Source organism: Citrus clementina, unplaced genomic scaffold, assembly GCF_000493195.1.
Source record: "Citrus clementina cultivar Clemenules unplaced genomic scaffold, Citrus_clementina_v1.0 scaffold_1, whole genome shotgun sequence".
NCBI classification, from domain to species: Eukaryota; Viridiplantae; Streptophyta; class Magnoliopsida; order Sapindales; family Rutaceae; genus Citrus; species Citrus x clementina.
Genome location: NW_006263303.1, coordinates 5,311,333 through 5,327,498, shown reverse-complemented (window position 1 = coordinate 5,327,498; position 16,166 = coordinate 5,311,333). Strand labels below are relative to the sequence as shown.

At 31.9% G+C, this 16,166-nt stretch overlaps 1 protein-coding gene across 4 annotated transcripts; it reads left to right on the top strand.

Moving 5' to 3' along the window:
• Positions 1 to 464: 464 nt before the first annotated feature.
• LOC18055655 lies at positions 465 to 8,635 on the top strand. Of its 4 annotated transcripts, XM_024178189.1 has the most exons (16): positions 465 to 531; positions 689 to 849; positions 963 to 1,040; positions 1,831 to 1,880; positions 1,989 to 2,042; positions 2,854 to 2,906; positions 3,605 to 3,677; positions 3,986 to 4,047; positions 4,609 to 4,677; positions 5,051 to 5,156; positions 5,997 to 6,067; positions 6,503 to 6,603; positions 6,832 to 6,927; positions 7,486 to 7,553; positions 7,695 to 7,740; positions 8,349 to 8,635. In XM_024178189.1, exons 2-16 carry the CDS (start codon positions 781 to 783, stop codon positions 8,427 to 8,429), a joined length of 1,077 nt encoding a protein of 358 aa, XP_024033957.1. In that variant the 5' UTR covers positions 465 to 531; positions 689 to 780; the 3' UTR covers positions 8,430 to 8,635. The 4 variants fall into 4 exon arrangements, 3 of the variants coding, with proteins under 3 accessions (XP_024033957.1, XP_006451060.1, XP_024033956.1); XM_006450997.2 differs by lacking the exon at positions 465 to 531 and having other exon boundaries at positions 539 to 849; XR_002903972.1 differs by lacking the exons at positions 465 to 531; positions 8,349 to 8,635 and having other exon boundaries at positions 539 to 849; positions 7,226 to 7,553; positions 7,695 to 7,726.
• Positions 8,636 to 16,166: the final 7,531 nt, after the last annotated feature.

Sequence of the window (16,166 nt, the reverse complement as noted above, 5' to 3'; positions counted from 1 at the left end):
TTATATCGTGACACATATGTCATTCTACTTATTAATTCAATTGGTAAAGATTGTAAATTGGTATAAAAAACACGAGGAACCAAGTTGAAATTTCTCTCGTATAATGAATAAAAGAATTATTATATTGAAATTGGCTATTTTTAATTCACTTATTTACTTTTTAAATTTAAATATGGCATACTTTTTGTTAAGAAGACAAAATAATTTTTGTCAATATACAATTATTTGCTCTTTATTTTTAAAACAAAAAGTAAAATAATTTAAAGCTTTTAAAAATAAAAGGTAACTTATAGATAATTAAGGATAATCCGAAATTTATTTATTATTTTTTTGGTATCACACTAAAAGAAGAAAAGTTAGGGAATTAGATGATAGTTTTTATATTAAAATAATAGCTTTAACTGTATAAATCACTTTTTCCTTGTCTTTTTGTGAATTTTTTTTGTAATTTTAATTGCGGGGAATTATAAATTTGTAATGTTTAGCGGGAACGACGGCGAATAGGAACGACTTACGCAACTCACGTAAAAGGTTTGGGCCGGCCGATAATCAATTTAAAGAACAAACGCGAAGAGCCAAAACCACACCGCTTGCTATTTTATTCCTTTTGCTTGTGTTTTTCCTTTTGTTTTCATCTCATTTGAATTGACCATCACACTCACTTCGCGCATGAATCCGATTCTCTCAGGGTCGCTTGTCTATAAAACTCATTTCGGCACTCAATTCATCCTTGGCCCGCCCTCCAATCGCAGTGCTTCCCACCGGATTACGTGTCAGAAGATGACTTGCTCGTCCGCAGCCGTTTCCCCCACTCTCAGAACCGTCACAATTTCGTACTCGGAGCTCAAGGTAAAGTCTCTGTGTCCCTCGCTCACCTTCAGACCTTAGTTCTCGTTGCGTATACGAGTGTGAAACACACGTGTTTGAAATTTACTGGCGGTTGTTTGAATTGATTGAAACAGGACAAGAATGCTGACTTGTCGATGAAGATTGAACAAGGGTTTGGACCCAACGGTCTCGGAATTCTATCTGTTACAGACGTATGAAATAATTTTTGCAGTTGAATTTTCTATTTTTTCTTTTCATATATATTTGTCCATTTTGTTGCACTTGCACATATGTATATACCTGATCATATTTTAGTCTTTCAATGTTCTGTTTGGCTGACAAATAAGTGATACTGAAATTTTAGGAGATATCATTATAGCGATAACTGAATTTGATATATCCTGAGAATTACTGTCACTCTGTGTTAACTTGTAAAAAAATGTTGGAAGATTAATAGGTCATTTAAGGCTCCATTTGGTATTGTCGTTTAACAGCTGTGCTTTCAAAGCAAAGTAGCTTTAGTGTCTGGTAAACATTTTAATTTCATTTTGACTTTTGAAAGCTAAGTTGATTTTAACCCACAGCTGTTTGATGAAAATTTTATATTACCAATTTGTCTTTACCCAACTTCAAAAGCTATGATTGGCGAACAACCATCCACAATGCCCAAGTTTTTGTGGACATGTGAACTTTAAGTACATAATTGGAACTAAGATGCCCATTGGCTTTGTATGGTTTCATTGCCAAGTATGGTATAACGAATAGAACTTTTGAATATGATGAAACCTGTGGCAATGTGTAACAAAAAATGAAGTAGCAAGCTTGATGAAGTCCCGTTCCCATTTTTGAAACTCTTTTTTTCCCCCTCTATATTTATGTATTTTGTATGTGTCTTTGCATTTGAAATTTGGACAACTAGTGTCTTTGCTCAGGAATTAGTCAGTCATTTTGCTTTCAATATGCTCGTATTACCTGTTTGAAGTTGACCTGTTTTTGTTTTAGGTTCCTGGATTTTCTTCACTGCGTCAAAATCTCCTGCATCTTGCACCTAGGTATAAGATTCAAACTAGATTTTCAATGCTCAGGTTGAGCTTGCGGGTAGATATTATTTAGGACTAAGAAACTTTACATAAGTTGTTCACAAGATTCTGTTTTATCAGATTAGCTAACCTTCCCGAAGATGTGAAAAAGGATCTTGAAGATCATCACAGTAGGTCTGATTCTACTTTCCAATAACTCCTGTATTGTTGTTTGATTTCACTGTTCATCTTCTTTTATTTACTTTATTCCCTTTGATGGCTTATTTTGGTTGCTTTGGATGTGTATTTGGCCTCCACTTAGCATAGAGGTTTGTTAAATTGCTCTGGGTAGCTCTAAACTTATGTGGGAAGGATCTTATTATACCTCTATTCCCTTTATACTGATTGGGTTCCTTAGGCTTGTTTGGAAAAGATAAACTTTCACCTTATTGGTACTTAACGGTTTCATTTCATACTCGAAGGGTATTATGTCAGTTGAACTCTTCATTGATTCCAGAAGGTCCTGACACATATGATAATGCCATTCAGAGTTCTACTCACTAATAGAATAATGCTGTCTTCACATGGTTATGTCCTCATGAGTGCATCATATGCTACATAACTCAGGTGATGGAGTTTACCCATTTATCCTCTGCGATCATTAGGTCTTTTGATGGTGTAGATGATTAGCATGGTCCTACCTAAGTATCTCTTTCCTCATTTTATTTATTTTTGGTCATGTCCCGTATTTACTATTTGATGAAAAAAGAACAGTATATTTTCCTTAAATCCTACCTAAAGCTGTTAACAGCAATACTTAGCATGGCCTGCAGCCCATGGAAATGCTGTGTTTATCATGAATAACTAGAACCTTTTTTCTGGTGATTTTGTTTGTGGAAGGCTTGGTATTCTTGCATTGGAATTGAAATATATTTCCAAGTTCATAATCTCACAGTATATGAGGTGCTCTAACTCTTTGTTTCTTCTTTTCACTCTCTGTTTGTAGGTACAACTTCGGATGGAGTCATGGTAAAGAGAAGCTTGAATCCGGGAACCCTGGTATGCTTTCATGTTATAAAGAAGACCCTATTATTTCTAATGGAAATTTTTGAATGCAGGTTCTTGAGTTTGGTCATCTTGTTCTAACACAGGCCAAGCTGATTTCAATCTTGAGATATTTCACCTGTTGTGATGCATGATTATTGCAATCAATAAAATACAGCATAATATGAGCAGTCTGTATATTTTTCAGGATTCATGTTCCCATGATATTTATGTAAATGATTGAATAGAGTGGGAGTTCCTAAGTTTGGACATGGAGGGATGGAGTCATTTGAAGTTTTGAGGAATTTGAAACATAAAATGGATTGAACACTGGCAGCTAGACGTGATTGCAGTTATAATGACACATCGGCTTTGTTTACCTTTGGACAGGGGCGGTCCGGGCGGATCTATTAAGGGACTGGCATGGGCCATGGCCCCTGTAAAAAAAAAAAAAAGTTTAATACTCAATATTTTATATTAAAATAAACATATATTAATAAAATACCTATTTTATAGGCTTGAAAAAATTCTTTGGCCCCTCCAGCCAAGATTGGCTTGTTCTGCCCCTGCCTTTGGATGTGGTTCATGTTGATACATATTATTAGGAAGTGTTGGTGTTCTATGCCTTACTATGATTAGTTTTTATATTTCTCATGATGTCAGCTTATGCCTGCAAGTAGGGTCTTAACCTCTTTAATTCTAATCTTGTGCAGATATGTTGAAGGGCTCCTTCTATGCGAATCCATTGTTAGATGTGCCTACAACAGAGACTCATTTAATCGAAAGGTAAGAGATATTAACAGCATTTCAAGTGCTTGTAGTGTTGACTGTCATTCCCTTGTTCCTGGAGATTTTATGGATGGCAAAATTGATTGTTAGTGTGTGGATAAAGTGGATAACAAAATTTTTTATTATATCTATCTTCATATGATACAGTCTGTGGAAGACAATAATACATTTGCTGGGATGATTTTTTTACTTTTGAAAGATCTGTGTTATATGCATCTTATGTTCATTTGCGCATATTTAGATTAGATATGCAAAATCTTGATGTGGTTTGTTGCTTTATTTATTTCCCGTTCTCTGTCTTTTAGGTATCCATCATATTGTGGTTCGAATATATGGCCTCATAGTGCACTACCAGAACTTGAAGTGGGTATGCTCACAAAATATTACTATATTCCTTTATTGGCTTTTAAGAGAGACTTATTCTGCTTGCTGGAAATTGTCTTTTGAGAGGTTTGTTTATCATAGTTATGTGATTTCTTGGATTCATGATCTGAGAGCTTGTATTTAAACAGTTATACAAATTTATGATTCTCTATTTTTGTGTCTTTGTGTGAGCGCAAGTGTGTACTGCAGGGAAGAAACTTCTTTGTATGCAGTCTACACTTTTTTCATGTTGTCAACTTCTATTCTATATCGGAATAGTTGTTTTAAACTGACAGTAGGTTCAGCCAATTTTTGAAGCAGATAAATGAGCATATTTTCAGAGTAATCTAATCTTTTGGTATGAGTCTCTGCCAATTTTTTTGAAAATGAAGCTATAAGTGGGAGTGTAATTATTGTTTGGTGCTACACTTGTTTTCCGCTCCCATCTTCTTGTGTTCCTTTCACAGTTTTCATCTATTTTGGATTTTTTATTCATTTATTTATTTTTCAAGTTCACTTTTCAATTATTTTCTACATTTACTGAAGGTTAATTGTTGGTGTCTAGCTTTCAAAGCCCTTGGAAAGCTGATTGTAGATGTTGGGTTGATGTTGGCATATCACTGCGACCAATATGGTAAATTCCTTAGGCATGACACTCTGGCTTTTACATACTTTGGAAATGATTATTGTGATTTCTAGACTCTATTTTAGATATGTTATACTAACAGCTGACTATGGGTACATGTCTTTTTGCCCTGAAAAGTACTTACCATTCTGCAGAAGTATTCAAAGGATTTCTTGGAAGTAGAAAAATAATTTTCTTAGTTTTGGGAAATGTTTCTCACTGGATTTAGAATGAGGATTCATGAGTCTCAACTAACTATATTGTTGATGCATGCTTCATTCCTTAAAAGTAAATAGTTTCAACTTTTTCGGAGTCTAGAATTATTTATGTATATGTGGCTGAATAAGACCCTTACAATATTTTTTTATGAGCACTTGAGCAGTATCTAAAGGAATGAAAATGAAAGAGAATGAGGGCCTTGAACAAATACTTCTTCACTCCCGGTGTCACAAAGGCCGTCTTCTTTATTATTTTCCTGCACAGCAGAGGTAATTCTATCAGTTTTCCCTGTATAGATCAATTATGTGGTTTAATTGAAATGTAAATAGAGGAGTTTACTTGACAGGGTTGCTTTTGGTACATGTGGTATTCTCCGAAAATTATATGACTTAACCAAACCAGAGCCTAGAGTGTAAAACTTTGGGTCTTGAATTTATTCTACTTACTTTCCACAGATATTCTGGTACAGAGTAAGAAGATCTACATGTCTATATGGATGGAACTGGATATCAATTTGTTGATGGACATTATCATCCCAAGGCAATATATAAAGCAAACATATGGTAATTCTTATTAAAAAGAGTAAAAAAAAAAGAAAAAGCCTACTGGTTATCACTTAAGCATTCAAGATTCTGCAAGCTTTGGTATTTATAGTGATAAATCTGAGCATCATTCAGATGTAAGTCTAATTGGTGGGCACAATGGCTAATACCAGATTAGGTTGGGATTCTTCAATTTTTGCATTTTCTATTTGGACAATTTTTTATGAATAAGCAATCATCTTTCAGGTATATGGAATGACACATATAACATTGCGCATCTGACAGTTCTTCTACGTTTATCTTTCTGTTGATCTTGTCATGATAATTTTGGCCTAGTTAGCAGCCATGGTAATTAAGCATGATTCATGTGAATTCCAGCCCTTTATTTTTGTCATAACTATGACCTATACTTATTGTTTAGGATAAAAGACATTTTTTGTTATTAGCTGCCAAAAGAAAAAGAAAAAGCAACTGTACATAGCAAAGTATTTTTGTATTTGTTTCTCAATATTTAATCAATTTTTTATGGCATCCACAGATGATTATAACGAGTTCTGTGACTTGCAGCAATTGTATCCGAGATGGTGACTCGATGTCCTCTTGGTGTGGATGGCACACAGACCATGCTTCACTGACAGGTAATGAATTTTTCTGGTCCCCTAATCATTCTTTCTTGCCTCAGTGCACGGGCAAGCTCGATGATAATTTTTTTGTGGAATTCTAACTTCCTGACCCCCTGCGTACTTGCAAAAGTTACAATGTTCATGGTTTTGATGATGATGCTGTATTTACTGGTTTCCATTGCATAAACATAATAATGTCACTAAAAACATGTCCTTTATATGTCACTTAATATTTCTCCCTGCAATTTATCTTGGCAAAATTTGTGTCAATATTGATGTGTAGTTAGGAATGTGCAATTTCTCAAAGTATTGTTTTCCCCACTCCAGCACAGAAATCAGTTCATTGATTTTGTCTAGCCTTTAATTTTAAATTTCATTTTGTATTGAAATATCAATTTTAAGATTGCCTTTTCTTACAATTTGTATCTATCTTTCCAATTCAATATGCAGGTCTGACCTGTGGCATGTTTACGAAAGACGGTACAGTAATACCTTGCCCTGATAGTGCTGCTGGCCTATATATAAGAACTCGGACTGATCAAATTGTCAAAGTATACATTCTTGATCATGATATTCGAATAATGCATAAAAAGGATTAATGATAATCGACATCGCCTTTGGCTTGTTTCATAGTTTTCTTCATAGCAAATGAATGATGCTCTGTAATAAGTTGATTGCAACCTTCTTATCAGTTATTGAACTCAAATATTTTTTTGCTATATGCTTTAGAAGTATATATTTGCTATTTCATTGTAACTTGTGTTCTGTTTGCCCGTAAGGTTGTCTTTAGAGAAGATGAGATAGCATACCAAATTGGGGAAACCACTGAAATACTGTCAAGAAGTTATCTTTGTGCAACACCTCACTGTGTCCGGGTACTTTCTATAATTCATTTTGTGTTTCGGGAAGATTTTGGAAAATTTTCACCATACCATGCATATACTGTCATAAAACTGACTCAAACAATGTAAATTTGGTTTGTCTTGTAAGGTCTTATTTTGTCCTCAAATCCACTCTTGATGTAGATGTGATATTTGTCATGTCAAAATTTTTATAATTAGCAGGCCAATAATATGTAAGATGTTTTATGGAGTCCTTTCTTTCTTGAATTGATACATTGAAGCTTATATAAACCAGTCTATCTCTAAGGTATTGAACTTTGATTCTTTTCAGTGGACCGGTGCTTTGACTTAAGACAGACTTGATTTACTGTTTAGGGAGGTTGCATATTCTCAGGTTTAACTATGTTTTCCAAAATGATAGCTTCAACAAAGTTAAGTTCATTACAGAGTGTGTAGGCATAATCTAAGTTTTGCCAATGGTTTAACTTCTATGGGCACAATCATGATACACCTATAAATTTCTTATGTTCTAAATTTTAGATCCCGTTTCCATTGCCATATTCTGTGATAATATTTCTTGCTTTCTGGTAGGCGCCAAGAGGAGAGGAGGCCTCTGGTATTGACCGATCAACATTTGCATTATTTATGCAACCTGACTGGTAGGTTTATTCACAAAGTTGATTTGTATAATACATATTTTTTTAGCCTCACTTATGCCAGTATAATTTTTATGGGAGAAAACAGCATTATAGATTGTATTTTCTTTTAAAATTCTCATTTTTGAGACTTTCGTTTTACAGGGACGAAAAGCTTAATTTTCCAGAGGATGCACATATTCATAAAGAGGTATGTGTCAAAACCCTATACCTTTATGACGGTCTGAGAATGTTTGGCCCGTCTTTGCTATCTGAAAACTCTATAGAAATATACTGAGGTGATAGAAGTAGTTCATCTGTCATCCCCCTCCCCTCCCTCTGTTCTTCCTCCATTATTGAGTCCTCCCCATTCATTTAAAAGAAAATGGTGTAGCTAGCTTCATTTTTGCTAATAAGACCTATGAATGTATATATATATTTTCGATTGGTTATGATCTACAATAATATAACCAATTTAGATATATTACCATATGAATGTATTATTGCTTGGAGGTCCTCATCTACTCCTACTAATATTTAGAGAGATATCTACTACTACTCACATTTGTATTTAGATATATTACCATAAAAATTGTTTTATAACTTAGAGGTCTACATCTACCCGTACTAATATTTAGAGAGATATCTATTGCTAATCACATGTGTAATAAGAAAAATATTTTGAGTCTCTAAACTCAGCTTTGTTGAGGAAAAAAGCCCACCAGTAGGTCAAGGCCTCAATGACTATCAATGTAGTATGAATGTGTTAGGTGAATGTGGTTGTAATTTAACTAACCATATTCCTGTGACTCATTTCAGGTGATACCATCAAATGGTGCTCTTACATTTGGAGAATACACTGAGAGGCTACTCGACAAATATTACCACCTTAAAACGTAAACAAGATGCGATTTCTGAATAAAAACGAGGGGTTAATAATAGATAACAATGGTAAATAAATATTTCTTATAACGGTTAGGCAAAACTCACGTAGCAGTTCATCTGCAGCTGATTAGCGGGATAAGACCTAATCCTACTGTATAAGTTGACAATTGTTGAACTTTTTACTTGTATATTAATTGTATTGTAATATATTGTCGACGCTATTCATTGGTACCAAACCTGGCTCCCATATGCTTACCATTTGCTACTAGAATGTCGGCTCTGAACGTAATCTTTCTCGCAAACTGCAACGGATAAGAATGATTTAAAAACTCTGAAGAAGTAAGGATCTCTACGTAATTACAAAAACGTGTCAGTTTGGCGACTTTAAAACTCGCCACTAAGTTCAAGTACAGTGTTAGCAATTCTTTTTATTTTTTTAATTTGGTGAGTGAGACAACGACGAGAGGAAGATAAGTCGAATTTGAGCAGTCGGGCAGCCAACCTAGAAGCTTGTGCCGAAAAGGAAAACGTGGTTAAATAACGACAAGAGTGCGTTGTCATACATGCGAAGCTTGATGTTGAAAGTGGTGTGGGGCTGTGGCCTGTGGGCTATACTATACATTTGCTCCTTTTCGTCCTTCAGGTCTTTTTCCTTTTGAGCGAGCCCCACAAAGCTTTGACCGACATAAATTTATTTTTTTAAATGACCAAAATAACCCGGAATTTATTTTGCTGATCAATCTTCCTTTTTTTTTTTTTAAAAGAAGCTTCTAAATTTGATTAGTTTATAATAAAAATGAGCAGTTAAAAATTACAATCAACAATATCACGTGTATAGAATCCCATATAATACATATGTTATTGTAACTTCAAAGTGGCAATGGGTGAGCATATAAAGATTTATGATATGAAATAATTTAATGATGAGATGTGGATTTTATATGAGGAAATTTGTTTATGTATACCATTATTTTAAAAAATTAGTATATTCAAAATTAGTTTATCCAAAAAACTATTTAAATTAAATAAAAATTACATTGTAATTAGTTTTTAAGCTTTTATAAATTTCCGAAATCAAAATTTGGAGGCTCACATTTAAGATATCTTAATTTTAGAAAGGCGAAAAAAAGATAGTAATTAAATTCTCAACCACAAGAAAATTGGAGGGTGAAAAATAGGAAATGAAGGTATTTTAAATGGGGATAGTAATGTCAAATCGTGAAAGTGTAAGTTTCCATGCAATTGACATTAAACTTCAAACATGGGACCACGCCGTCCATAGCCTCCCCCATCAGGCGTCCCGTCTATATAACCGCCACAAACGAAAAACAGCAGCGGCAGCAGAGGCCGCTTGTAGGAAGAAGCTCTCGCTAATCAAATTTGCCCACGACAACATCTTCCACCACCGCCAGCAGCAGCATGTCCGTTCCTTACATTTACCTGACCTCCGAATCCCGCCGTCATAAAAGCCACAGCAAGAAAACTGAGATTCGAAAGCGCTGTGCGCGTATGGTGAAGCAACAGAAGACCCGATTCTACATCCTCGGACGCTGCATATCTATGCTCCTCTGCTGGCACGATCACGATATGTCTGATTAATTATTGCTCTTCTGATCATCAAAGAGCGAGTTGCGTGACGGACGGGGTGTTAATAACACGTGGCGGAATCAGAGCTCTCCATAAAAATTAGTTTCTTAACTTCAAGAGGGGAGGGGAGGGGAACGGAACCGACGCGTGAAAGTTTTTCTGATCATGTAAATATAGAGGGGTTGATTTAGATCGATGATGAGATTTGATATAATGGGAGTATAATTTAACAATTTTGGGTGATTTTATCCCGTGAGATTAATTCATCGGTAGTGTTATTATATTAAACCAAATATATATATATATTGCTGGATTTGCAGGCCAATCATTATTACCTTACAATCTTACATGCCACTTTCTTCAATCCTCATGGCTTGGGGAAAATGGTGGCTCTTAATTTTCTCGGGAAAAGAATTATTGATTACTTGGTAATCCAGTTTTTCTCTCTGAAATTTGTGTAGTGGCGCGTACAACATTATTTGGTCTATGTAAAATGTATTATAAATATGTAAAATATTGAATCCAATAGAAGGATACAAAATTAACTCTTATTTCTTCTTGATTTGTGTTTTCATTGGATGGATGGATGTAACAGTGAATTTCTAACTGCAAGATCCAAAATGGTTGCAATTGGGTGCTTTCGCAGTGAAATAAGTAACTTTGCTGCAATCTTTATGGCCGTTGAATTTAGAAGCGTCACATTAACCAAAAGATTCATCAAAAGTGGTGCTTATCACTACGCGGGTTATAAAATAGGATCAGGATTCTTTGATAATCTGATCATATTCTGAGTAAATAACTCAATCACTGATTGGTTATTAATAAATAAAAAAGTAAAAGAAGTTAAATTTTACCCATACACTACTACTAAAAAAATACATGTTAAAAGATCATTAAAAGCACTGCTCAGATAAGGAGAGAATCATGTTCCTATAAAATAATGCAATAAATCATTTTAAAAGACATTCTGAAAATAATTTATTCTTATTTATTTTAGATATTTAGCATTAGGTTAACCCCATTATTCATGTTTCATATCTAATTTATTCAACCTGAGGAATGAGACCGGGATAGAGTATGAATCACGTGGTTGCTAACCAATGAGTGTTTCAATTTCGCAATTTCGCAATTTCGCAATTTCATACAGAATAATTACTAAACAACTTTTGTACACGTGTGCAACGTTAAGTACTTTCTAAGAGGTCAATCATTTTGGGGTCGGCCTGCAATACATCGCTGTATCTGGTACAGCCAATTTTTATTATTTTTTTAATTAATTTTATAACCGGCCACCGGTTATCTCTTATTGTAATCGATTAGTGTGAAAAAATTAAAGGTAAATATCATACAGCTACCGTTATTTTAAGTATATAACAAGGTTATCAATTTAAATTATAAAACTACCAAATACTCCCTCAACTTTACATGAAAATATATTTAAAAAATGAAACTTATATTTTTTTTTCCTCAAAATATGTGACATTACTACTGCAAATATTATTGAAATATAAATAAATAAATATAATTGTAAATTATTAAATATTTTAATACATTTATAAATTTAGTAATTTTTTGCATAAAAATTTATCATAATATTTTATTAATTTTGTATAGGTCAATGCAATCTAAACATTTAGATCACTAATTAATCAGATTTATTTTCAAATAATTGAAAGAAATCAATCCGATAATACATATAAAGTGATTCAAACCTCTACCCACTAATACGAGAATAATTTTTGTCTAACTTTTGGATAATTATCAAAAAAGTATCTTGTTTTTTTTAAATTAATTATCTTGTTAATTATACCAAACATTATAATTATCAATTAAATATTATTTTTTTATTATTAATTTATTGCTAGTGGCCAATATTATTATATAATATATATAGGCAGATTTAATGTATCTCAATCTCTTATGCAAATTAATTCATACAAACCTATGTGAAATTAATTTATTCTTTTATACTGCATTATTTTGATGGTTATATTGATTCACTATTTTCAAATGATAATATTTTCTTAAATACTTATAATAGACATAATATTTTCTTAAATACTTATAATAGACATGTCCATACATTAATGGTGTGTTTACTTGAGTATTTAGGAAATGAGAATGAAGAAATGTAAATGAAACACATATTTACTTAGTAAAATGTAATTTGAGAATATAAATAAAATGTGTGGGTCCCACAAAATTTTGTATCTCTATAATTTTTTCATATTTTCCAAATTATCCTCGTTCAAGCACAAATAGTTTTATTATTTTAAATGTCATTATTATTATTATTAAATTTTATTAACTTTATTATTAATTATTGTTATTAGTATTTTTATTAGTATTATCATTATTAACATTTATTATTATTAATTTTATTTTTTTAATTAATATCATTTTTATAATAATATTTATACAAATACAGTATAACCTCTATAAATTAATACTCGATAAATTAATAATCTCTATAATATAATAATTTTTTGCAGTCCCAACTTAGGCCCTGAAACTAAATTAATAATTTCGATAAATTAATAAGATAATTTTTCAGAGAACTCTTATATAACTCTATGGTCACATTTATATCATAAATTAATAATTGTAGAAATTATAAATACTTTGAAATTACAAATGTGACAGACTATGTCAATTTATTAAAATATGAGTCTATTCTAACTTGTTTTTTCTTGAAATTTAAATCTAGTTGAATCTCATCTTTAATTTTTAACAAGTTAACAAGTTACTATGAAATAAAAGAATACTTTGTGTTTGTTTATATAGACAATAATTTTAACTTAATTCATTGAATACATTTAATTTCTAATTTAGTTCATTGGATATATGACTTAGCTAAATTATGTAAATATATGAATACTCTTTAATTACGTAGATAAGTAGTCAAATTCAATTGATACAGTTTAATGAAATTACATTTATTTTAGTTCATTGAATACACTTAGATAAATTTATGTAAATACATGAATTTAGTTAATCAAGTAGATAGGTACATTAGATGAATTAGTTCAAATTCAATTAATACAATTTAATAACTAACATTTAGTTTAGTTCATTGAATACATTTAGTAAAATTCATGAATTTATTTAATCAAGTATACATTATTTATTTGATGAATTTATTTAAATTCTATTGATTATATTTGTAAAATACAATGAATTTTCAATTAATTAAATGTTAGTTCTTTGTACTGTGAACACACTCTGTAAATTAATAATTTATTAATTTATAGATTAATTAATATCTCTCTAAATTAATAAATTTCTATGGTCCCGACATTATTAATTTATAGAGGTTATACTATATTTAGTTAATGAAAATTACATTATTTAATATTATGGGTATTTTGGTAAATTGATTCTCATTTTTATTTCTTATTCCTATTTATTTTGCCAAATAAATAGATCAATGACATTCCAACACATTTACATTCTCATTTATTTTAGCTAAGTAAATATTAGAATCTCATTCTCATTTCTCATTCATATTCTAGTCTATTCTCATTCTCGACCCATTTTCATTCCCAACTCATTCCCATTCCACCCAATTTCCATTCCATGAAGTAAACGCACCATAAATGTAATGCTAATTTTTTATCGATTGAATTTAGTAGTATCAAAATTAATGATTTATAATAAAACTTATTTTTTTATGTTGTTAGTAACCATTATTACTTTGTTGGCCAATATTTAAATTGATTAAAATGAACTCAACTGAGATACTTGTTATCAATATTAGACATTTATTATTAAAATGTGTACATAATCTGTAGTCTATATATATGCTTTAAGAAATTTGTTTTGCATATTAAAGTTTTTGGCAAAATCTATTTATGCATATTAAATTTTTTCAATTTAAGTAAATCATATTTATAAGTTAAAGTTTATATTAAAAAATATAAAACAAAATCAGTTTTTCATTAAAAAATAAAAAAATATAAATAGCCCCACCCTCGAACCCTAATTTCTAGTTTCTACCCAACAATCAATTTTTTCGCTGCCGCTGCACAAAACCTTTGCTGCTGCTGCTCCCTTCTTTCTTGGCAGCCGCTGCCGCTGCCACTACCACTTCCTTCTGATCTGGTTGGCTAACAACTTTAGCACTCGGATCTTTTGGCATAAATGTGAGCTGCTGCTTCCTTCTTTCTTTGCTGTCGCTGTTGTTGCCACTTCGTTCTAATCTGGTTGGCTAACAACTTTAGCACTCTGCAAATTTCACTGTATATTTATGCACACTACCGTATTGTGCTAAAGTTTCGCTTTAATTTTGATTTTTAATTTATTACCTTATGTTTTGGCATTTTTTATATTTTATAGCTATTGTTGGATATTTTAGGTTGCTTGCATGTTTAGAAATTTATTTATTTTGGTTAATTTTATGATTTTGAGTTAGGTTTTGAAGTACTGTTTCGGTAGTGAGTGATGATATTTTTCTTCTTACTGTCAATATATATAATTACATGACTAGATATTAGATTATTGCTGCTTCGTTTTTATGGGCACCAATTAGCTGCTGATTTTTAAGATCAATTTTAATGGATTCTTTAGTTTTGTTATTAAAAAATAAATAAGCCTTTCAATGGAGTTGCATGTCTTTTTGCTTTGATCTTTTACATATTGTATTGAGACAAAAGCTTCATGTGATTCTTTGTGATTTTTTTTACTTAGAAGTCTCCAATTCTGCAATATATAAAGGACTTATAATCTTCAATGGCATTGAAAGTTTTTGGGGGTCTTTTTCCTTTAGTTTATTGCAAAATGTCCACGTATTTTGGAGGGGTGCCGGCGAAGCTAGTGGTTTGGTTGGTTCTTTTGGATGCTCTTCATTTCTTGCACTTTTCTTTTTTGGAACAAGAATTTGGGTATTATGCAGTTCCAAATTCGAGAAATCTTTGAATTTCAGCATTTTCCCCCCCTTTATCATAGCCAGATTCACCACATCATTTTAAGCTACTTGATCTTGCTCAACTTATTATTAGAGATTGTTGGTGCATATTCCTGAGGTAGCACTTTCGAATTAATTCCCTTTTCCTACTTCTCAGCGATTTTCAAATTTAGAATTATAGTTTATCTTGGACATTTACTAGGAGAATGGTGATTATTACAGGAAAAGTGACAAGAATGGACAAGCAGTAAAAAATATTGGGGACGTCTGATTGGTACATTTTCTTTTTCTTGGGAATTTTGATGTTATGACAAGATCTCTGCATGTTATGTTTTAAGAACTACTTGCTTTTTATTTTTAACTATTAAAGCTGTTATGGCCTAAAAATGCTGTAAAACTTGACACTTCTATTATTATAAACACGTTTCATTGCAATTCTATTGTAATTAAACTTTCTTTTCTTCTCTTTTTGGCACTTTTGTAACGGGGCTAGTTTGTAGAGCAGACAAATGAAAAGCACAATGACTGTCTTTGTTTCCTTCTGGCTTTATGTCAGCATAGCAGGCTTGCAGCTCTCTACGGTAAGCATGTTCTATTTATTTTTTTCACTAAATCAATAAAATATTTTATTAGAAGATTAATTTTAAGAAAAAATATGTTTTTGTGATTGTAATTGTGTGATTGATTAGAGATTGTGTGTTTTGGATTTGATCTCATAGATTTAGAGTTGGATTATGTTTGGAATTGGAATGATGTGTTCATGCACATATGATGTTTGATGAAGTTCGCATAAGATTGCTTCAATTATATAAGTTTTTGATGCTGAATTAAGTGGAGCAAAAAATTTTATCAATGGGTTGATTTCTGTTATGCAGGTGCTGTTTTTACTGCTTTTTTTGCAGAAACACAACACCTCAAAGTTTTCAGGCGCTGCTTAGCAGCTGTTATATAGTAAAAATAGCATTTGGAACTTCCAGGTGTTGTTTTTGCTGCTTTTTATGTAGAAACAAAGCTCCTGAAAGTATTAGTGTTGCTTAATTATTGTTTGACTTCCAAGTACTATTTAACTACTGTTATACAGTAAAAACTTGACTTGGAAGTTTTTGGGTACTGTTTTACTGTGGTTTATGCAGGAAAACAGCACCTGGAAACTTTCAGGTGCAGTTTAGCTGCTGTTTATGTAGAAAAACGGCACCTGGAAGTTTGTAGGTGACATTTTACTACTGTTTATAAAGAAAAACAATACTTGAAAGTTTTCTAGT